The 22,795-nt window shown below is 42.3% G+C and overlaps 1 protein-coding gene and 1 long non-coding RNA gene across 3 annotated transcripts in view; one reads left to right on the top strand and one right to left on the bottom strand.

The window, feature by feature from the left end:
- Positions 1-22,795, bottom strand: part of LOC116847295 — a 106,491-nt gene that overhangs the window by 69,005 nt on the left and 14,691 nt on the right. The gene's annotated exons all lie outside the window — the stretch shown is intronic.
- The window catches only part of LOC116847291 (transcription factor SOX-2-like), a 47,131-nt gene that overhangs the window by 20,271 nt on the left and 4,065 nt on the right, over positions 1-22,795 (top strand). Inside the window, exons 1-4 of one of the 2 annotated variants that reach the window (XM_032822140.1) lie at positions 3,021-3,424; positions 6,708-6,973; positions 14,342-14,536; positions 20,241-20,398. In XM_032822140.1, the coding sequence (XP_032678031.1) occupies positions 3,420-3,424; positions 6,708-6,973; positions 14,342-14,536; positions 20,241-20,398 (624 nt within the window). In that variant the 5' untranslated portion in view covers positions 3,021-3,419. Of the gene's footprint in view, positions 1-3,020; positions 3,425-6,707; positions 6,974-14,341; positions 14,537-20,240; positions 20,399-22,795 lie in introns of those variants that run through there. The other variant, XM_032822141.1, reaches the window with a different exon arrangement.

Here is a 22,795-nt window from a genome sequence, read left to right as displayed (position 1 = left end):
GTGCATTAGATATTCATATGCTGCGTGTTCGGCGACGCGTGCGACAATGTGTGCGCCCGGGATCTTAGCACGTGCGAGTCCTGGTCGCGCCGAGGGAATAAATCTCCTCTGGGATAAACAGCTCTCGCGCCCTTGTGTCCTCGAGTTCGAACGACACTCTCGGTTAATTAGTCCAAGAGTAACGGAAACGACAAATGATTCGTGTCAGGTCGAATATTAAAGAGAAAACGTTTGACGCAATTTAGTATTGATCAAATTATTCGTCTCGGAAATAACGAAAATCCTGAATTGTTTAAAATTAATTATAACAAATATATTTTTGTGTATTGTCTCGTTATCTTTGTGACTCTAAAACGAGATGACATGCAAGTAATATTCTGCTGTAAACATTACATGGACCTGCGTTATTTCTGCATAATAATGTGTATATACATTTACGTACTTATAATATGTAATTTTTAATAATTGTGAGTAATATCGTTTTCGAAGTAATCGCGATTATACTTTTCCCAATGCGATTTTTTCTTTAATGTTGACCCACTTACGCACGGCAATTCAATATTTATTTAAATGACACACACTGTAAATACAGCGTAAGTTATTACTGTGATCCGATTCGGATTGTTATTATTTTATGGACAAAGTAGATAGGAAGAAAGTGTGGGGTTGGCAAATCAGCCACATTAGTGGCGAGGCAATATCCAAACTCGATCATCCCCTTCGACGAAACACCCTTATTGGCACTTGGGAATAAACAAGAGACGATCAATGGGCCATAAAGGATGGAATCGAGTGTGCGTATGGAAAATATAGCTCCATAAATATGCTCGCAATCGACGCCACTTCGCAACGGCGTTATTATCCTTTCGCCATTTCGCAGGATACGATCAATTCGAAATTGCGCTTTTTATACCCTTAAAGAATAACAAATCGTGGACGGTATTGGCACAATTATAACATAAATCACGAATTCTCCTGCGCTATTATGTTTGTGAACAATCACATGTTAATGTAACTTAGGGAAGAGAAATGTTTTACTCTCTGCGCTCAAAAGATGAGGGACTTTTTGGAAATCAGTAGCTTATGTATCAGTAGCGTGTCTATAAGATGAGTCACACCATATATAAAGGTGCCAATATAAAATACTTGTAAATATTTGGAAATTAATGTGTAAAGAGCTATCGATAATCAAGATGATATTGATATTTAGTGAGATCCCGGTTTCTATAACCGCCGTGCTTTTCTATAGTTATCTTTGATTTCTTGAGTAATAATTGCCTGCCAATTGGACCAATTTTAATCCCGATAACGATAATCGCGTATAATGAGGGAACGATTTCTGGACATTTCGAATGTCCAGAACTGACATGTCCATGAAACTTAGAATCTTAAATTCCAAGTGTTAAAAAAATTCATTAATCTTTATTAAATTTTAATAAATATATTAGCGTTTAAATATTCCCTTTCTCTTCTGCTTTCTAAAAAAAAATATTTTTATCACATCGGTCGTGAATTTCTTTGAATAACTTGACAGACTTTTTACGCAGCACGCTGCAATTTAGTTTACTAGATCAGAAATGAAAAGGGGCTTGTATCCAGCGATTCGCGACATAGTCACCCCCATTACTCCAAATACGACAATTAATGCGTTAAAAAGGCAGTTAAGAAGGAAGCGCTCGTGACCCAATCCGGCGGTTTAGCTTCCAACCTTTTCCACTCCAATTATTCCCGAAGGTGCGCGAAAGACGCCATTGCCGAGCGGTGCGCGGAGTGTAAAGGGTTAACTCGACGCGAAGAAAGCACCCTTGCCTTAGTGCCCCCGTCGTGAAAATTCCCTCCCTGCGGAATCCCGCAAAAAAAGAGCAAAACGGCGAGAGCTACTATTTTGTTGCGTTGTGAGACGAACACAATGTCCTACCAGAATAAATGCGAATACAGATCTGACGAAAGAAGGAGAGAAAAAGGAAAGCAGCAAAGGAAAGAGTGAGAGATCGTATGAAATAAAAGGAGGGGAAGTACAAGGTAGGGAAGTATGGTAGAGCGCGGTTGGTATCGAAGAGAAGTCGCTTTCTTATTTCTATTCTTAGCAGCGCGTTCTCTCGAATTCGAGTCGCGATACTAGCGCGCCCACCATTTCACTTGTCCCACCTTCTTCTTCATGGTCCTCCCTGCTCCCACTCCTCATGGGCTGGATCCATCTGCGATAAAAGTGGGGGTGGCAGTGGAATAGTTACCTGTGCATTCGCTTCTCTCTCTCTCTCTCTCTCTCTCTCTGTTTCTCTCTCCATCTTTCATCCTCTCCTTCTACATCTACCCTTTCGACAATTACTCTCGATTCAGCCTAGAGACGAACTAGCTAATTTAAAGATGAGGAACTTTTTGGAAATCAGTAGCTTATACATCAATAGCGTGTCTATAAGATAGGTCGCACCATACATAAAGGTGCCAATATAAAATATTTGTAAATATTTTGAAATTAATGTGTAAAGAGCTATCAAATATCAATAATCAAGATGATATTGATATTTAATGAAATCCCGGTTTCTATAACCGCCATGCTTTTCTATAGTTATCTTTGATTTCTTGAATAACAATTGCCTGCCAATTGGACCAATTTCAATCCCGGTAACGATAACCACGTATAATGAGGGGACGATTTCCGGACACTTCGATCATGATTATCCTTTGGCGAAAGACGTGCTCTCACGTCAAAAGAGAGCCTCATGCGGCGCGTAATCGCAAGACGCACCCTACCAGAGAAAGCAGGGGTACGTAAGCTGAAGTGAGACAGATCGAAGAACAGGCAACGTGCGTTAGAGAGGTACACGTAGCCTTTGCTGTCTCGTTATCGACAATTTTGCCACTGAGGCCAATCAGAATACCGAACGCGCCACCACCTCGCGATATGTCCGCCCCTAGTCGCGAACGATTGGATCATGAGGCGGTTGCCACGGCCACGATACAGCGGAGGGGATAAAATTGCTTTTGGACGTGACGAGGACTTACCCGTACCACTCCAGCCGACGACTCTTGCACTTCTAGAACTATCGTCCAAGAGGTAAGACTGAACGCGCGGGTCTCCGTCTACGTCGCGAGTTGCGACTCGCAAATCGGAGTCGATTTGGTGCGCGATCTCTCAGCATCAGCGAGATGAACTTGAACGCGGACGACAGCGTGTTACATGGAGGAGACAATACATGAGAGGACTGATAGAAGAACTGAGAACCGGAGTGTCGTGACAGTGAACCGAGAACCCTGATTGCAAATCATGTGCATGGCGAATTGAGCAGTGCAGTGAACCCCGACGTTGTCGCGTCTCTCTTGTGATTGTTTTTAAGCACGGCGCTTCGCGAGACGAAAGTCTCAACCACGGCAGCAAAATTGAGCTGGAGTTGCACCAACGAGCCGCCGGCCACTTTATGAGGTGAGTTCCCGGGGCAAAAAGAGCAAGGTAGATTTGAAGTGACACCGAAAAAGGGAAGATATTTGGGAAATGAAATATAATGAAAGTTCTGACATTTTGCCTTTAGGCAAGATTTGCTAATAAAAAATGTTATATAACAAATCTAAAATCATGTGTCAAAAAAGATTGTCCATTTATAAACTCGAAATTATAACTTTGTTGAAAAAAAAGGAAGTTGCGGAAGAAAAAAAATCGTTTCCAAATTTTAGACCATTTAAAACCAAAGTTTTAGCCTCACATTTGGTAATCAAGATCTACTTCTGGACTTTGTTCTGATAAGATTTTGATTTTAAATTGATAAGGATGGTAAGTCTCTAACCTGTCATTCTCACTTCAACCTAGCAAGAAATTTAGACTTTAACCTAACAGAACATGACAAAATTAGCTTAATTTCCCAAGTCACATGTTGACTGATAAGACACTTGCTCGTATTTGAATTTATTGAATCAAGTTGCAAGAAATGATGAAAGTTGTTGAAAAGATTAAAAAATATATCGCGCATGGACTGGACCAGAAATCGAACCCAGGATATGTTGACTGATAACATCAAAATAAAATCTTTTATTTTAATATCAAACTTGATTAGTTTATTTTTATATTTCGTTTTTAAATTTCTGTTAATATATAAATAAATAATATTGTTAAGAGAGTTTTTTTACAGAGCTTAATAGTCTCTTACATTTCTTTCAGTAATGAGACTATACTATAACTATTATACAATACTATACTAATAATTTTGCCACCAATACTTGTGTCACTCATTAAATTATGCCGATAAAAATTTGTTAAAATCAACTTTTTAAGAAAGCTCTGGAAGAAAAGATAAAAGAAAATATATCAAGCGTGATAAAACTCTGGGCCGGGAAATTTATCTGTTAATATAATAGTAAAACCAGAACTATATAAAGTTCTCTATAAGGTTCACACGTACAGCACTCAAGAAAATTAGTTTGAAAGTGTTGCCTACATAAATTAAAGTTTATGTAATTTGTCAGATGTGTGTTAAAAGTTATCTATCGCTTTAATTATAAATGATATAAGTAATGAACGATTTACTTGACAACAATGACGCTGACTATAAGTGGTTATCAATGACCGGCGCTACAATACTGACCCATCTTATTACTTCACGTATAAGGCGTTAATTACTTGCACCTATCAAGATAGATATACAACTAATAGAAAGCCAATAAAACGAGATAAAAACGCTTGTAAATTCCACCTGTTTATTAAATCTTCGGTTAAACTATCGAATATTCGATGAAAATCAACGAAATAGTGGACATCTTAATTCACAAGCAAGAGGTTTCAGTTAATGTCGAATAAGATACTTGCCGACGGATTATAAAGTTCCTCACAGTGATTCAAATATGTAAGCCAAAACATAGAAACCTAACATTCACGAACCTGAATTCACGAATACAATAGCATAGATTGCATTCAAGTTTGCCTTGATTGCACACGGAACAAGCCCTCGCGTAACGAATTTGACATTATTCATCGCAACCAGAAAATCCGCCCCGTCGGAACGGGGCGATATAATGAACTCTTTCTATTTATAAGTAACACCTAACACATATTCACGAACAAAATCTCTGTCAATCGAAACAGGCAATAAATTGCGGCTCGCCCCGTATCCTTCGGCTTTTCCCGCGAACCGCGCCTAAACATTCAATTAGCACTTCCTAATCCCCCGTCGCTCGTTGTCAACAGCCATTACTTCCAGCATCTTCTCGATCCTGGTAAGCTACCCTCCAGGAGAAAGATAGAAAGACGGAGAGAAAGAGAGAGACAGAGAGAGAGAGGAGGGTACTCCCAGAGAACACCCCAAACACCGCGAAACGATGATGACGGGGTGGTTGTTCCACCCCTTGCAACTTCGCCTAACCGACGTATCTATTAATCTGCGCTGAATGACACTCGAGGGTGGCACTCGCTCTCTCTCTCTCTCGTTTCCCCTTTCCTCCCTCACCGTGTGTATAGGGACGGTGATCCTAACCCTACAAAATCTTAACTACTACCCCCCTCTCTCTATTGCTCCCGCCACCCCCTACTCATCGAGTCTCCCCCAGACCACTACAGGTTTTTTTTTAACGAACGCTCAAGGAGATTCAGTGCGGTAATTGTGTTAGTTCGAGAAGCTAGGGCTGTCGGAGCGAGAAGGAGAGAGAGCGCGAGAGGAGAGAAAAGAAGAGGGAGGGAAGTGAGTCGTTTGGCGCACCCTTTGGCCGCGGGGATGACGTTTAGAGTAAAGGATGAAGAACGAGACAGCGCGCGGAACGTGCCGAGATTGGTTAATGGCTTTGATACGAAGAAAAGGATAAGATCAATTTGCTTATGAATCGGAGGGCAAACGAATAAGCAATTATGTAGCGCTGCTGGCGCGAGGAGAGCTCCACTCTCTTCCTTTCTCAACTCGTTAGACCCCGACCGCATGCACAAGGCCTTTACGAATGATACAGTTGCGATCTATCGATAAAATATTGCTAACTCCCGTGATACAATACAAGAGAAAGCTAAGAAAATAAGGAGGTTATACTTGTGTGTATAAATGTTAACATAATGATCGTTATATCTAACAAGCATACACCGTCACTTAAAATATCAGAGAATTTAATTGAAAAAAAGTGAACAGCTCAGAAAATTTAAGTATCATTTCATGTGTAATCTTATTACAATAATCATTAATCAATATAACACCGTTACTTACAAGATATAACGACACATTGCAAAATTGCTAGATATATATTGCTAACAAGCTATTTTTATAGAAAATAACTCGTACGTAACGTTTCAAACAATTACTCCTTAAAACTAAAACGTTGAATTCATTAATTGCGCAGATATTACACATGTAACGCAACAAAAACAGAATAGCTAACACGGGTCCACAGCGAACAAGTTAGGATGAGAATAGAGAATATTCCACTAAGTACCAAAATATTAGAAAATAAGTTAAGAAATGAATAAATTAACTTAACTGTCTGACGAATTGTCTGCTAATATTGATCAGCCACACAATATTACATGTCAAAATGCCCAGCGGGATATCCTAACGGGACATTTACTATTAAGCTAAAGGGCCTGCAGGTCATTTTTAGAGACCATATAACAAAGGGCACTCGATGACAAGTTCTCTTTACCTTTCTGACACCTTCATCCCTTACGATTTATACGTGACCAATTTTGAGTTGACGATCAATCGGACGACGTTTGCTAAACGATAAACTGTCTTAACTTACAGAGCCGGCGGCAACATGTGCGACGGCTCCTTTACGGAAACCTTGCGCACCATGCAGGGTATGACGGGAACGTCGCCAACGGCCGGTGCCGGCGTCGGTCCTATGGGGGTCGGCCTCGGTAGTCCTCTCGGCCCAGCAGGCAAGAAAGTACAAGCGGAACACATCAAACGACCGATGAACGCATTCATGGTCTGGTCACGGCTGCAGCGACGGAAGATCGCACAAGAGAACCCTAAGATGCATAACAGCGAGATTTCCAAGAGGCTTGGTAAGTGATCATCGCAAGTCGACGAACGCGCGCGGGATATGTGTGAGACGGCAATGCGTGATACTCTTCCTACACTGTCGAAGTTTGGAAAATGATATGAGTCTGTTAAACAAAAAATCTCAACAACATGACGAATGCTAAATCTATCGTTCTGTAAAAGACAGAGCCCAATGAAGGGTGGTTTCAAGGGAGCTCAATGTAACATGAGAAGCATGTCCGATAAACGATCGAGACTATCGTCTTGTCATGATGTATTTTTCGTCCCTTTCTTTACAAACGACTTCGTGCACACATCCGCGTGATTTAGCGCCGACGGAACACGACACGAAGATATTCCGCCTAGTATTTCCGTTAAATACCCTAGTCGACAAAGGACCTTCCGCAACTCCCTCGAGCTCTTTTATCCGTCATTTTCTTCCTCGCCTCGCTCCGTCTATCCCCCATTTTTCGTTTCCCCGGCGACGACGAATAAGGGAAGCGTCTCCTCCTCCTCATCCTCCTCCACCTCTTCGTCCTCCACCTTCTCCTCCTTCTCAGTAAAAATGATGCGCACGCTCAAACCTTCAACGTACCACCCCTTTTCTATTTCCCATCCCTCTCTCTCTCTCTCTCTCTCTCTCTCTCTCTCTCTTTCTTTCTCTCTCTCTCCCCATAGCCACCCTTATTCTCCCCACACTTCTTCCTTCACGTTTCCTCTTTTGTCGGCGCGACACTTTTCCGTCGCTCTTTCGCCGTCAAGCATATTTCTAGATCATACACATTCAAACTCGTCGCGACATTCACAAATTTTGTCCGTTTCCTCCTCTTACGCGAAACTCCTTCGCGAAATGACGAGGGAGTGCGAGCGCGTGCCCTCTACCTAGCGGTAGGAATTTAGCGGACGCGGAGCGCACGGAATGTCAAATTTTGCTTTCCTTCAAGTGGTAAGATAACCAGAGCGAAAGTTTACGATGTAATTGGATAAGTAGTAGAAATTTCAAAAAAATCGCGAGAGAAGTGTATCAACACAATATAATAAAGATATTTGCAAAAGATTTCTCGCGAAAAGTATAATTCTAAATCTATTTTGAGATAATCTTGAATTTTCTGAACTTTCTCTAATCTTTTAACTGGCCGATCTTTACATATTTTTATATATTTTTAGAACTTTGACATTTTTCAGTTTCACGATCTTTATAATTTCATATTCCAAAAGATCTTCGAAATTTATCTCAAATTGAAACTAGCGTTTGGAACTTAATGTTTCGTCCAGCAGTTTTATTATCGGTTACGAAAACCTGACTGAACACTTTCCTTGTCGAGATAAACATTTCGCGCCTTGCCATTAACGCAAACGAGTGGAATAATTCCGGCTCGAGAGTGTGTGATAAAACAGCCTTCGATTTTATTGCATCAATTAGTAGATGGCGACCCGCGCATTTATCTTCCGGTCCGGCAATTCGCCACGTTTCACGACACCCGGAGGATGCTTAGAGACGTATCCTGAAGGAAGGTAATCGCGAGATGAGAGGCGAGAGTTCTTTAAAGTGAGTGCTCTGTCGGCTTAGAGCTAATCTAGTTATTGGACCTCGCTGTAACGTTCCCGTTGTGCAAGTTGCTTGTCCAAGCCTTGCGCCTTACCCTTTCGTCTTCGAGGGTCCACTCGAGCAAATGGCTCGACCGTTTTGAAAGTGATGGCAATTCTGAACGAGACATCACCACACAATGGAGGTGATATACAAGTAACCAATGAGATCAAGTAAAAACTTAATAAAATTATACCACGAAACTCAAATCGAAAACGTGCTACTAAATTTTTAATAGTAAATGTATAATGAAAATGTCACACAAAGATTATCGAAAAAACGAATTATCATATACCAGAGTTTAAAAAAAAAATTATTGTAGCTTTTCAATTTAAAAAACTTAGAAACAAAAGTTTTACTCGATTTATCCTTCAACAATCAATCGATTTTTCTGACATAATGTTAATCCTGCAGCATCGATTACAATGACATTTCACCCCGATCCCAATCCACCTTTCTACAACTACCCCCTGCACAATGTTGCGACATAAAAACGCATGCACGCATACGGTGCAAACACCCCCGAGAGAGGAATTCACAAAGAGAGCGAAACGAGAGAGGAATGGAGAGTGTATAAACACACGACAGGGTGGCGAGGGTGAGTTTGAAGAAGAAGAGACTCGGGAGAAGCTTTCATCGTAATGAAGTATTTCTGCCGCTTGCTGGAACCTTGGAGAGGAGGCACCAACTTCTTTCAAACGCGTTAAAGGGACGACTTGTCGGTTTCGCAAACATCCCTACGTGGAGGATCCAAAAAAGGATACAGGATTGCCTATCCTGTGCTCTTCGAAAATTATTCAACGCTATCCCGACTGTTCAACTCTCGTGGCGAACATAGTCTCTTGAGTACACGACGCTATCCGCAAATTCAGACAATAATTGTTCGCATTATTTTCAATCAACAATGCGAAGATCGAAAAGAGAATAAATAATTATATGATCATGGTCGATGGAGAACTCGTGTTATCGCTCAATCTTACCTAATCGAATCTCTCACGAAAGTGATTTCGACAGCGTTCAGTCCAAGGAGCTCCGTGGACTCGTAGGACTCGCGAGAAAAGGAATAATTCGCGGAGAACCCTGACGCTACGCTTACCTATAGAATCGCGAAGACAATGACGTCGGATGCGACAAAGGCGGTGTACAAAACGCGTGTAAGTACACGTACGTGCATCCTTGTCTTCTCCTTCCCTCCCTCGTTCGCCCCCATAGCCGTGTGCGCGTGATTAAAAATGATCGTTCCCGAGCGAGCTTAAAGCTTCCACCCCCTTAAAAGCTCTCACTACTTTGAGCCGCCCACCGGTCGCTCTTTGTGTTACAAAGAGCGGAATTCTCTGCTCCACTTCAAGACTTATGAGTGAAACCTGTTTTCTCCGTGAATTCTACGACAAGCTGCGCGCAGAAAAGATTAGGAAAGATTGAGGAGACGCGGCAACACAGTCGCGAGATTTTCCTATAATATTTGCCGATTCAAGATTTCAAGATGCTAATCCATTACTTCAGTGCGTGCTTCTTGAGACGTCTCGTGAGATAATCCGAACAAAACAAGACAATGATGTTCTGTTATGATATTCGATGTTTAATGAAGAAACGATGTCGGGTTGAGGTTGTAGCGCAAAATAATCGTACATTAAATGTAGGTATTTTGTCGTAAGATACTCGTTAGTAAAATCACTACACTGGGTTTATGTCTGCCATGAAGAGAAGGCGAGACTGCGCTGCCGCGAAAAAGGCCTTGAATCAGCTGTAACGAATAATACGTGCGCCTTCAAGGCATCTTCTTAATTGGCACGATACGACGCCGGTAACGAGAATAACGGCACCATTGTCTCGCGTCGTAAGAAAAGGTAAACGCTATTAGCGTGGCACGCGAGGAGGACTCGAGATGGGATTTCCTTTTAACTTTGTCGCTTTATTTAACAACGTAATTATACTGCACGCTGCCAGCAAATGAATGTATTTAATGAAATCTCGCGCTATTGTCGAACACACGACACGCTTGTCTGATGAAAAATGTCTTTCCAACAAACACGAGACCCGCGCGCGTGGACTATCATTTAATTGTGTAAAGGCACGCGCGCTCGCGGCATTTTAATAATTTATAATAAATATCCGAGACACAAAAGGATATCCACAATCGAGTTCGTGAATCGTGGCGTTGAAGATTCTTCTTGGTATTAAATAAAATTCAAACATGTGCAATAATTCAGAATCTTTGTATGCGCTTCTCTCTTGCGACTTATAGAGTGATATTTTATATAAAATATGTCGTTGTATGACACATTCTTGATACTTTACCGCATAATGTATGTTGTTTCTATGCAAAGACATTTTTTAAGTATAGATACCATGACAGATACTAATCGGTCTGGTCGAACTCGTTCACTCGCTATAGGTTTCAGGTCGGCCGTGTATTTTTAACACCTGACGTATTTTCTCACGTAATCCCGACGACGCAAGGTCGATTTCGGTGCTCCAAGTCGCCAAGCCCTCCCCTCTGCGCCCCGCAGGAAATGCAGGAAACGTTTTCCAATTTCCGCGTTTCATCGTCCAGGATAAGTCCGGTGGGGAAGAGTTGGAGGGGAAGGCCGATCGATCGGCGGTGCAGTAGCTGCATCGCCACCCCTTCGTCTCGCCATCTTCTGTTCCCGCGTGTACCTCGAATGGCATTTTTTTCTTTCTCCGAAAGCCGCCACTTACGCGAGCTGTCAAGTCGAATTACCAAAAACGTTGGAGTTTCTCCGTTCCCGCGAATGAAATAATAAACTAAACCCTACCAGAACGACTATAGCCAATCGACGTTATTCTTTATCGGCCACCTTCATCGACGTCGGTCGTGTCGTAGGAACGAGAGCGACGTCACGGCCACGCCGCCGTCCTTTTCTTTCTCGCCCGCTTCTTCTCTTTATCTTCTCTCCACCGCCCCCGTCCATTAATTAACAGGCTTTGTACTTTTAAACGATGTTAAATAAACGGCATTGTCCGCCGGCGAAAGGACTGAAAAGCAGGCGCCATTGTGCTTTAAGCTCGCTCCTCGTCCTCGTCGTCCTCGTCGTCCTCGTCGTCGTCGTCGTCGTCGTCGTTCTCTACGTCGTTGTCGTCATCGTCGTCGGTCCCAGAAAGAAGGAAAGAGAGGACGAAGGAGTATTGCCCGCGAATGCCAACCTACTAATACCATCAGTACCGGGAAGCCTTTGTTCTAAACAAATACGCCGAACCCCGCCGCCTCCGCCACCTTTCACCATTCGTCGCTCTCTCTCTCTCTCTCTCTCTCTCTTTCCCTCTCTCTTCCTTGTTCGACTGTGCCACCTGCCTTTCAGACGGGAAAACGTGTATCGATTGGATAAGCCGTAATATAAATAGAAAGGAGAACTATCCCTCTCGCGCGACCGGAAGTTACCTTGATTTTATGATTTCGACAACGAATTTACACGGTTGATGATAGTTTTGAATGTATTATTCAAGGCAAAGTAATAATCAATGATTAATTTTAATCATTCTGTCTGAAGCTTTGTCTGATGACGGAATCCCGCGCAATATTTCATTCTCCTCAAAAAACACTTGGATCTCTAGAAGATTATCTCAAAGAAAAAATTAGTTGGCAAGAACTTTCTTAAAACATAGAATATCACCGCAAGCATCTATCTATGTACTCAAATACTATCTATCCTCTTTCTGAATAATTAATTTATAACTTATAACTTAGGTATTTCTTATCTTATTGTATTGTACTGTATTCCAAGAAATCTCCAAAAAAGTGAAATAAGGGAACTCTGAATCTGTAGGAACCCTCAGTGCACTTTTGTATTTCATGAACTCACGGAAAATTTTAATTATTAAGAGTCTGGTGTCAAACGTTATCAACATACTATTATCTCGAAAGCCACGATTCTGGAATTTTCATTTGGACATTTGCCGATACTTTCCTCCGAGGTTCACCGTGCGCCCTCACATGCCTGTATTATCAGCCGACATGCTCTGTTGTTGCTGTCGATAATCACAAGCCAGCAACAAGAATAGAAAAAACATTCTTCCCCTGATATATGTTTTAAGATTCTACTTAATTTTATCTAAATTTTATTTTCTGTTAAATTTTTTTTCTTTCACTTTTTTCTTTTTCACCTTATGATCTTATCCATCACAAATTTTTATCCTCCACGAGCAGAACTCGTATTTTGCCAATGGTTTGGAATATTACTTTACTTTCTCTCCTTTCTCCGAGAGATTTTTTCGCTCCCGACGGCATCAGGCAATCCTGGTCAAGTTGTACAAAAGGAAAAGAAAGAATCGAAAGATATTAAAGCTCCTTATGTGAAACTCGGAGAGCGCGAAAGAGTAACTACCGGTGACTTCGCGACTAGTTTGTCTCGTGTAATCTTGAGTCATGCGTTCAAATTGAGATATCTTGCTTATACTTGACAACGGAAACAAAAATAAATCTTCATCAGCAAAAGTACTCTCTCTCTTTCTTTTCTGATAAGAGATCCAAAGAAGTTAGGTCGAAATATGTTTCAAAATGTTTCTAAGAAGATATTCCACATTTAATCTCGGCTGTATCTTTTTCGGGCTTTTTGGGAATTCTCCCGATTTCTCATATAACAAAGTTTCGCCGACCGAATTCTCGGTAAAATCTCCAGTCCGTAAACAGCTGCAAGCTTTGCAGCGCGTCGCGACGTCGATGTCTCGTCGTGGCGGCCATTGTTGGCGACGTCGCGGTGCAACCCCGAGCGTATTGTTCCGCCGTTGCATCAACCTCGGCGTCGGCGTTGGTGTCGCACCTCGCTACCAGCGGATTCCGTTTCCAGGATGCCAGAGCCGGGGCTTTGCGCTTTGTGTGCGCCTCAGCGACGGTCGACAACAAGTGGTAATTAATTCTGCGCAAAACAATCAGCCCGCCTGCTAGGCGGGGACGCAAGGGAACAGCGAAGGGGTTAAAAACGTTCCACGATTCGTTCTCCCCCTCATCGAACGGAATCCTTCCGTAGATATTTTTTCAAAATCCTAAATCTTCATCGTGGAGGCATATTCTACCGCATAGAATATGTAAAATACACAAAAAATTCGATATATGATAATTAATTGACCAAATAATCATATTTTATAATCCCGACATTATATTAGACATCTTAAGGAATTATACTTCAATTTCTCTATCCTTCAATTTTTATTTTCTTTTCCTTCTGTTTAAATTATCACAATTTCCCAACAGCTAAAAAGTAATCCCCAAAATGCAACAAAGTACAAGGTATTAAACTGTTGACGATACAAAATACTGTACCGTGCTAACACAAGATATGATCTCTCAATTTTTAGAATGTGAGGATAATATACACGTGTCTTTTCACTCTTAAATATTTGTCTCCCAAATTGCCGGCAGTTCTCAAATATTGATACTATCGAAAACGTGTTAATCACTGTTTAATCACATTAATAGAGATAATTGTGGGAAATGGCTGGATGTAGTATTGAACAAATTATTCCAGGCGACTATATTCGAATGCACGAATTTAGAATACGGTATTTACAGAACGATCGATGCTTCTATCCAAACAATTCGCCAATACCCGTCGACAGAAAATGCACTTCTATTGCGATATCAAGAGAGAGATTCCATAAAATAACTAGACAGAAAGAGACCTCGACGCGACTGCTCTTATTCGGAAATGAATTGCGAAGATATCACGAAATGATAAAAGAAAAGAAAAAAGAAAGAGTTTTCGCCTGTTATATGTCTCACTCGAATAATATGTACCGTTGCGGTATGCCTTATTGTTAATCAAAATATTGGAATTTATTTTTGCAGGTGCGGAATGGAAACTCCTCTCGGAGGAGCAAAAACGTCCCTTTATCGACCAAGCGAAGAGGTTACGTGCTCAACACATGAAGGAACACCCGGATTACAAATACAGACCAAGAAGAAAACCCAAAACCTTGCGCAAGGAAGGCTATCCGTACAGTATTCCATACCCGAGTGTGCCCATGGACGCCCTCCGAGCAGGTAATTAGCCTAATTATCACCTGCCAAATGATTATCACCTGCCAATGATTATTATTTTCGATACGCGTCATCCAGCAACGGCGAGAATAACGAGGCTCGAAAACACTTACTCTTAAGCGACAATCACGCAACATGTTCACATAACGAGTGGCATCGTAACATTATTACGGATTTATAAAAAAATTTCTTTTTGTTGACACATAATAAAAAAGTTGCATAAAATAACACACAACTGCACCACGACTATGTATCCGCGACTAAATATCGTATTGCAGATGCACTCAGTATTATCCGTCGTGACAACGGACAAATGAGTATAATAATTCAGCCCAAAGAAAATTTATTCAGAGAAGATGCGGCTTGAAATCAAGTCGTCGAATATATTCGGCACTCGGCTACATATTTGTGAGCGCTCGGTAGTCATCAATCACCGGTGATCTTACCGGAAACCTTATAAGGAATGGTTGCCTTGAAAGAAACTATCGATTTGAAAAATCAGTATAATATAAAGATACTGTGAAGAAATTAATTTTTAGACAGTGAGCGCATTATCCGTTGACCACTTAGTGATCGACGGTCCAAACTTACAGATTCACGATTTCTTTTTTGTAAAAAGTGTCTTGTATATATATTTAATTAGCAATATGTCAACGCCATTCTTCACGTGATAATATTTATTATGTTCGCCAGTTTAATGTAACTTGTCCCTCTTCTCCTCAAAGAAAAAAAAAGGAAAAATGATTCATCATTTTTAAACACGTGAAAGGTTAGTTTTTCATTGCCGTTGCCCTTGTTTGCTATTTCCCACATCTACTTTTCTACCGGCGGTTTCGACGAGGGTCACCTCGTTGCACCGCAATGCAACGAAGTGGCGCGTGGAGGTGTTGTTGCAAATATTGCACCTCCCGCAATTGCGTAAACACTCGTGCCGAACACTTGCGCCTTCGTTGACATCACGTCTGGTTAGTTTATTGTGACAATTGAGCGAGCATAATGGAACCGAGCGCGCGTGCAAAAGCGGCAAGAACACAGAAAATGCACGGCGCGCTGCCAATTTGTTTAATTAATACGAGATGCAGACGCGCGAAATGCATTATGCGTGACGAACGCAGCGATTTGGAATTTAACAATTATTACATTCTTTCGGTAGCGCTTCAACAAAGACCGCGCGCGGTAGCGTTATCAGCATTACATAATAATACGCGCGTATTTTTCACGTAAACAAATCCGCCACCCATTTATTTATTTATTACCCGAATGTGTATGAATAATTACATTGTTAAAAGTAACGAGTGCATACGCAACGTGTTTTACAAATGTCGCGCGCTTGTTTCGAGCATGGATTGTTCGACCAATTCCGAATTAGAGTACATCCTATATCGCAATTATTTGAAGCAGTTCATCGCGGTGCCGGTATTAATTAATCGTTTAAATGAAATCACAGAGAGAGACAGAGTTGCCGTTAATTTATCGCTTATAAATTATACCCATAATTTTCTTTTATTGCACATTTAATTTTCCATTGCGCGCTGGTGTAACTTAGACGACGACGCTGCTGCCGGCGTTTAACGCAAATTTGAGGGAATGTGTCCGCGGTAAGACGCTAATGATATGCTTTCACCGTCGCGCGATTTTCTCGCGGTTTGTCACATCTTTAGCGTGACAAAGACGACATTTGAAAGTTCGTTCTGCGAACACTACGTGGCCGCGTCTGCCCTGTAATTCATCGTCCTGTAATTCGCGTCCGCGTAGGCGAGTTTGCGGATATCCGTCAAGAGCGCGTTCTCCCACTCGAGAAATTATTAATTCCGGCAATGGTGATGTGGCGATTGAGACTGGAATTTATCCCGACGCCCACGTGACCTCCCCGCGAAAAGTAGCAATCGGTAATCTTCGATTTATCGGATGCAGAAACTATTCTGCTCCCGTTTATACCTCTCCTCTGTGTTACCACCACCTCTCCTTTCACAAACGCCCTTTCCCGCCTCTCTGCACGTTTCTATTCAAGCTTGAATTGAGATTCCTGCGCAGTTTAGATAGCCAAGAGCGAGAAACATATTTATGATAACGTAAAATCAAAGTGTCAAAGAAATAATAATTCACTCTGCGTGATTTATATAATTTATGAAAATATATATATGTATATTTTATTTTTCACAAAAGGATAATCTTCAAAATACGCGATGAGGAAACAAATTTTTTTAAGAAAAAAAATTAGAAAATTAAAAAATAGAAAAGTTAGAAAAAAATTAGAAAATTTTATTATCACAAATAATAGTTCTATTTATGGCAGTTCAGTATAGATTTGTTCGCTAAAGTGCCGTTTGTCGCATTGTATTGGTCCTTTCTGTAAATTTTGTACAAAAGAAGGTGTTTCCCGCTCCTTTGTTCCCTTTAAAAATACCGCAAACTATCCCAAAGTATAAAAGGTGTTTCCTTTTTCTCCGCAGGTCGTCTAGTAGTTTTTTCTTTCGTCTCTTTTGACCGTTTCCGACCACCTTTCGACCGAGCTTACACGGTGGCACGCGCATGAGACAAGCGCGTGGGTGGTTGGGATAAATTACCGTCTTACGCTGGAATCCCGACTCGAATTTCCGCTCCTGCATACGACTGGTCGTTCCCTAAAGATGAGAATTAAGGACGAACCTTAACCGGAAATTCGTTCCCTCGGACAACGCGCGAAACTGCTAATTCTCATGTTAATTCGTAATCCCCCGCGCGATCATGGCTTACTACATTCGCACGGCTGATGTTGATTTGGTGCACTAAAAGTCTACTTACATCGTAATCCCGTAATTCATGAAAAGAAGTCGAATTAACATGGTTGACAGAATAAATAAATGCTTGTTCCGTTTGACAAATCGTTCCCGTGGCAAAATTCGAGCGTATTCGTCGAAATCACAATGTCGCGAAGCAAAAGCGGCGAAGCATTCTCTAAGACCCGTGTAACTTTTTATGCAATAATACCGACAATTAAGTCCACCGTCCACTCGAGCACGCACAAGCGAAATCATGAGGGGTACGCGAAGGGAAGGAAACGGGAAGCGCGTATCCCTCCGAATCTTATAAATTATCACCGAGTAAACATACCCCGGGGGTGTATGTTCCCTCTTCTTTTTTTTTTTAACGAATGACGGATTTACGATCGCGAGTATCCGTGGAGTCACGTGTTCTTGGCCTGCGGGCGTGACCACCGAGTCGCGGACTTTCGCATAATGCCGCGGGAGCTTAAGACAATTCGATAAATAATGAGCCAGCGACATGTTTATGCGCTCGCGTGCGTGAGTCCAATGAATCCTCGAACGAACACGGCCTGCAAAGTACGGCCCTGCCGCGCCGAAGGGAATTATTCGACGATTTATTCCAACGTTGCCCCGTCTCTCTTTGCCCTTACGTCCCCGAGAGATATCAGATCGATTTTGCGCGATAAAGCGTGCGCGAATTGAAATTGAAATTTTCTAGAATACATGAACATCGATAGACGATCGGATCGAAGTTTTTAATGCGACTGAGTGTAGTGTCGCAGATTACGTCAAATTCTCTGCTTAGCTTTGGAATTCAAAGTCAACGTTGTCGTGTTACGAAGTTGAGAAAAATTAGCGTGTGACGCTTTTAACGCGAGGAAAACGTCGAATAACGCTCGGGAATCCGCGTATGAATGGATGTGCAAGAACACATATACTGCAATAATTAATATATTTCCCTCTATGAAGGACGTGAAAATAAGGATCACACGCCGTATGTACAGCGACATGTATCCGCTGAATGTACAGCGATATGTAGCACGTTGAAGACTGCGCGACCATACGAACTGGCGAGTTTCGAAACACGAAAAGCGAGGTTTGCCGAGCAGAGAAAACGACGTCGCACGGTGGAATCTTTTGTGTTTGCGTTTGAATTATAATGCGACAACTTGCGACACACATGCACACACACACACACACACACACACACACAACACGGTCACGACGCGCGTAAAATATTTAGACTTAGTAACCACGTTGTGTCTCTCGCGCCTTCGTCCGGCACGGAAATTCAAAATTACGTAATCCGGTACGAGACGCGACACAATGAAAACAATAGCGACCCAGGAACGGCAAACAAATCTCTGCAAACCGAGGGGACTCGTGCGTACCAGGCTCGATTCATCGAACATCTGTTCGCGAAATTCTGCCAGCGAGGCGAAACAGATAAGTCAAAATCGACAGATGCCGTAAACAAAACATCTGATTAACGCTTTTAATCAAAAAGATAAATTTAGAAAGAAGAAATCCGATTGAATGCTTCGATTGAAACTGCTATAAAAATAATCACTTACTCTTTCTCAAATTAAAATTAGTCGTTATCTCTCATCTTATTCGTCGTTAAATTTAACTGAATCCGATATGAAAACTTGAAATATACTACACTGAGGGAAAAATATCTAAGAAATAGTAAATGTTTATTCAGGAGGTATACTAATGACATATTTACTTATATACTAATATGAAATATTTTTTTAAATAAGGAAATATACATTTTCTTAAAACTTGAAAAAAATCTTAGTTCTCCATAAAAAAAGCAATTATTTATTCAATTTAAATAAAAAAATTTAGATCAAAGTAAACATTAGTATGCACCCGCCACAAATATAAATATTTATTATTTTTTAAATATTTTTTCTCCCAGTGTACTTATCAGATGACATATTCGTATCGCTCGAAATCTATGATCGCAATATAATGTTTTCATGTTCGAAATACGACGAATCGAGAGTCCCGACGGGAACTTTACACGATTATCTCGCGCCCACACGCTAGAGCTCGACAATCGAGCCGCATCTCAATCCTCAATATGCCCATCTCGCCTTTGGCGATCTTCAGGCATCATCGGCGATCATAAATCTCAAGGAACTCAACGCCAATCATCCTCCTTCGGGTTAGGCTCGCTGGAATGAGGCGCATGAGCGACGTCTCCTGGTCGCTATCGTCGTCCCTCGACAATGGAGCTTCGTCGAAGGCTTTGTCGATGATCGATAAGCCACCAGGTACACGCTCTCGCGTCCTCTTTCCTTCCTCCTTTCTAAGCGAACGGCAAAACGTGCAAAACGGTAAAAAGAGAAGGGACATACTCCTGTTAGAAGCGGAGATATCAATCTCCATCGAAAATGGCCCATGATCATTACCCGCCATTGTTGAGCCTCGAAAAGAAGCGCTCGAAAAGAGCGGGGATTTTTATTCTAGGACAAGAGTGATCGCACGTCATTCGTTAAACGCCCACACCTGTCTTTTATCTTGACTCCCGGTGATATCGCGAGTTCGCAAGTGCGATTACCAAACGTCTTAAATCACCCCGTGTACGGCACGCGCGTCGAAATACACACGCGAATGAATACCAGACAGTATTTTCAATACTGGTGGCGTATCCTCTTTAAAAGCGCCCGGCATACCGTCGTAATTTAACACGCAGGTCGCGTGGCGAACGGTTAACCCCTAGGAATAGCTGCCACCACCCCTCCGACAGCGAAACGTCGCGTATCTCGCGTATCAATTGTTAGCGCACAAACCCCGCGCGAATAACAAACGATCGCGGCGCAATTCGTCGTCTTCGCCCTTGCGCAAGCGCGACTCGCTAATTAATACGTCGCGCCATTAATAGGCGACGCGCCCACAAATTGCCGACGTCTTATTTACGAATGCTCGTGTGTGTTGTTGTAATATTACAGGGATGGCCGGTAGCATGGGACAGGCAGGGATGGGTTCCTATTACAGCCCTGCGGCGGCTTACGGCCCCCTCTCGGCGGCCAGCATGGCTGCGGCTGCGGCAGCGGCTGCACAACAATCGGCTGCCGCCATGTCCGCCGGTCTCGGGGCACCTGCTCAAGTAAGTCGATATTTCTTTCGTGCGAGTGATATGTACGCGACGACAAGTACACCGCATCTAGAGACAACACTGCGTCGTTTCCCGGGCACACTGTGGACACACCCGGTGAACGACCGCTCGATCCTTGTAGTCTGAAAAGACCTGACGACTCTTGCAATGACCATCCGTCCCGTAGTCCGAAGTATAATTGCAACTATTATACGATACTATACTAATAATTTTGCCATAAGGACGGATGTAACGGCTACTAAATTTGTTAAAAGCAACTTTTTAAGAAAGCTCTGGAAGAAGAGATAAGAGAAAATATATCAAGTGTGACAAGACTCTGGGCCGGGAATCGAACCCGGAACCTTTCGCTATCCGTGCGACTGCTATTATAATTGCAACGTTCGATATTTTCTATCGAGATGCACATTATTGCAGAAAATGCAGCTCTATTACTTCGTACAATCACGGTGTCGAGTGCAATGCACAAGTTTGGTTCCACAAGATAAACAGGTGCACGCAAATTGTGTCGAGATATGAGACACGAATGATGCCGACTGCATTCGCTTGAGGCCCTTGGGGGATGAAAAATACAAACGAATATCCTTTCAAGATGAAAGCAACGACGAGGCAAGAACGTGTGGATTACGCAGGAATGAGCGGGATCTTTTCTGTTAAGAGAAAAGATAATTTTTCTCAAAAGATATCGAGCCCTACGGGAATAATTTGACTTCACGTGGACATCTAATTGGATTGAAATGTGAAACCTCCCGAGCGAATCGAATTAATGATTCGTCTTTGTAGAGATATTTCTATTTCTATAGTAACGTTAACTCACAGCCGGCATTTTACCGCGCCACAAAGTCACAATCACAAATCCATTTATCTCGAAGACAATTGGCGACTGGACATATCGAGTCCGCGAGACAGATCGTCGGCCGCGTAAATAAAGCAAAAGGAGGAGAAAAAGCGGAGATGGATCGCGCGCGCAAGAGGAAGAGTCGATTCTGGAAGGAGGAGGAAGAGGAAGGATGAGGGAGGAAGCGGAAGGTAGCGGGAGGAAGGGAGAGAGAAAGGGAGGGAGGATGAGTGTAGGTACGTTTCATTCGTTGTTGCAACAAAGGGGCCCCCGGGTGGCTTCGCAAACAGAAACCGGAGACCGTGGTCTGTATATGAATTTCCGCAGCTGGCTACGGGAGACAAACAGATAGCTAGTTATTTCTGCATTCAACGGCTGAATGGCCGACGCGTCTGGAACGACGCACCGGCGCGATACAAGCGACCATTATTGGTGAACACCGGCGGCGAACGGCACGCTTGAAGAATTTCAACGTTATCTTCGCCTAGCCGAGCTCGAATTCTTCCTCTCCCCCTGGCTCAACGTCACCGAGAACACTATGACCGCGAAGTCTTGACGAAAAGAGTCATGCGATCAATCCTTACACGGCTAGATGATGAAGGAAAATTTCGAGAACAACAGAAGAAAGGATATTTTTTGTAAGAATTCTCCTCTCACAAGTCAGGTGAAGACAAGTATGAAGTGACGACAGTTCTTTCAAGGAGAACCAAATTCAACAGTGACTACAAACTCGAAAGAATATAATCAACCTTCTCAATGAAACTGAAGGTAAAAAAGAAAATGAGCAACTGACTTGGGAACCAATTATATCACAATTAAGCACACTTTGATTTGATCGCAATAATTATCACATCCTTGTTCAATTTACGTCACAGCCAATGCTACAGAAAAGGAGAAAGTCTTGCTAAATTGCAGCAAGAGTTAAAGCGATCTTGCCGAATTTCATCATGACCAATTTCTAAGAAAGAAAATTAATTACACACCCTTCCATGTGTAGACGAGTTAACACACAGATAGAGATTACATTTCGTCAACGCTCTAGCGAACGTATCCTCCGAAAGATACCGAGTTCTTACGAAATGTTGAAGCGGCTGAAATATCGAGGGCTGTGACACAATGCCACAATGTGAGGGAGTTGACTTTCTCGTTCTCTGTACTCTCCCACCGCTTCGAGGCCATTTGGAAAATAAAGTGCGCTCATTCTCTTTCGCTCTCGACTTCGACGACACATGGCGCGAAAGGAGAATGGCGCTCTTTTGTGAGCGAAAACAGAGGCGAACGGTATACGGTGTCATTGTACGCTTTAACAGCGACATCGTGCTGGATAATTAAGTCTCCTGGAACGAACGGCGTAGATGAGAACGGAATGGACCAGCGCGACGGTGACGATGATAGACACATCCGAAAGAAAGTGACAAACGTTTGGAACAGTATAAGTGAACGTATCATAGCGCTCAGTTGAACAATGAGCTGCTCTCCTTAAGATTTATAATTCTGCGTTGGAAAATTTATTCTACTTCGCGCAAATTTCGAGTGTCTACTTTTTACGAGGC

The sequence above is a fragment of the Odontomachus brunneus genome, unplaced genomic scaffold, assembly GCF_010583005.1.
Source record: "Odontomachus brunneus isolate Ranch 3 - 2012 unplaced genomic scaffold, Obru_v1 Obru_scaffold_076, whole genome shotgun sequence".
NCBI classification, from domain to species: domain Eukaryota; kingdom Metazoa; phylum Arthropoda; class Insecta; order Hymenoptera; family Formicidae; genus Odontomachus; species Odontomachus brunneus.
Note: the sequence above shows the minus strand (reverse complement) of the source record. Positions and strands in the feature narration are given on the sequence as shown.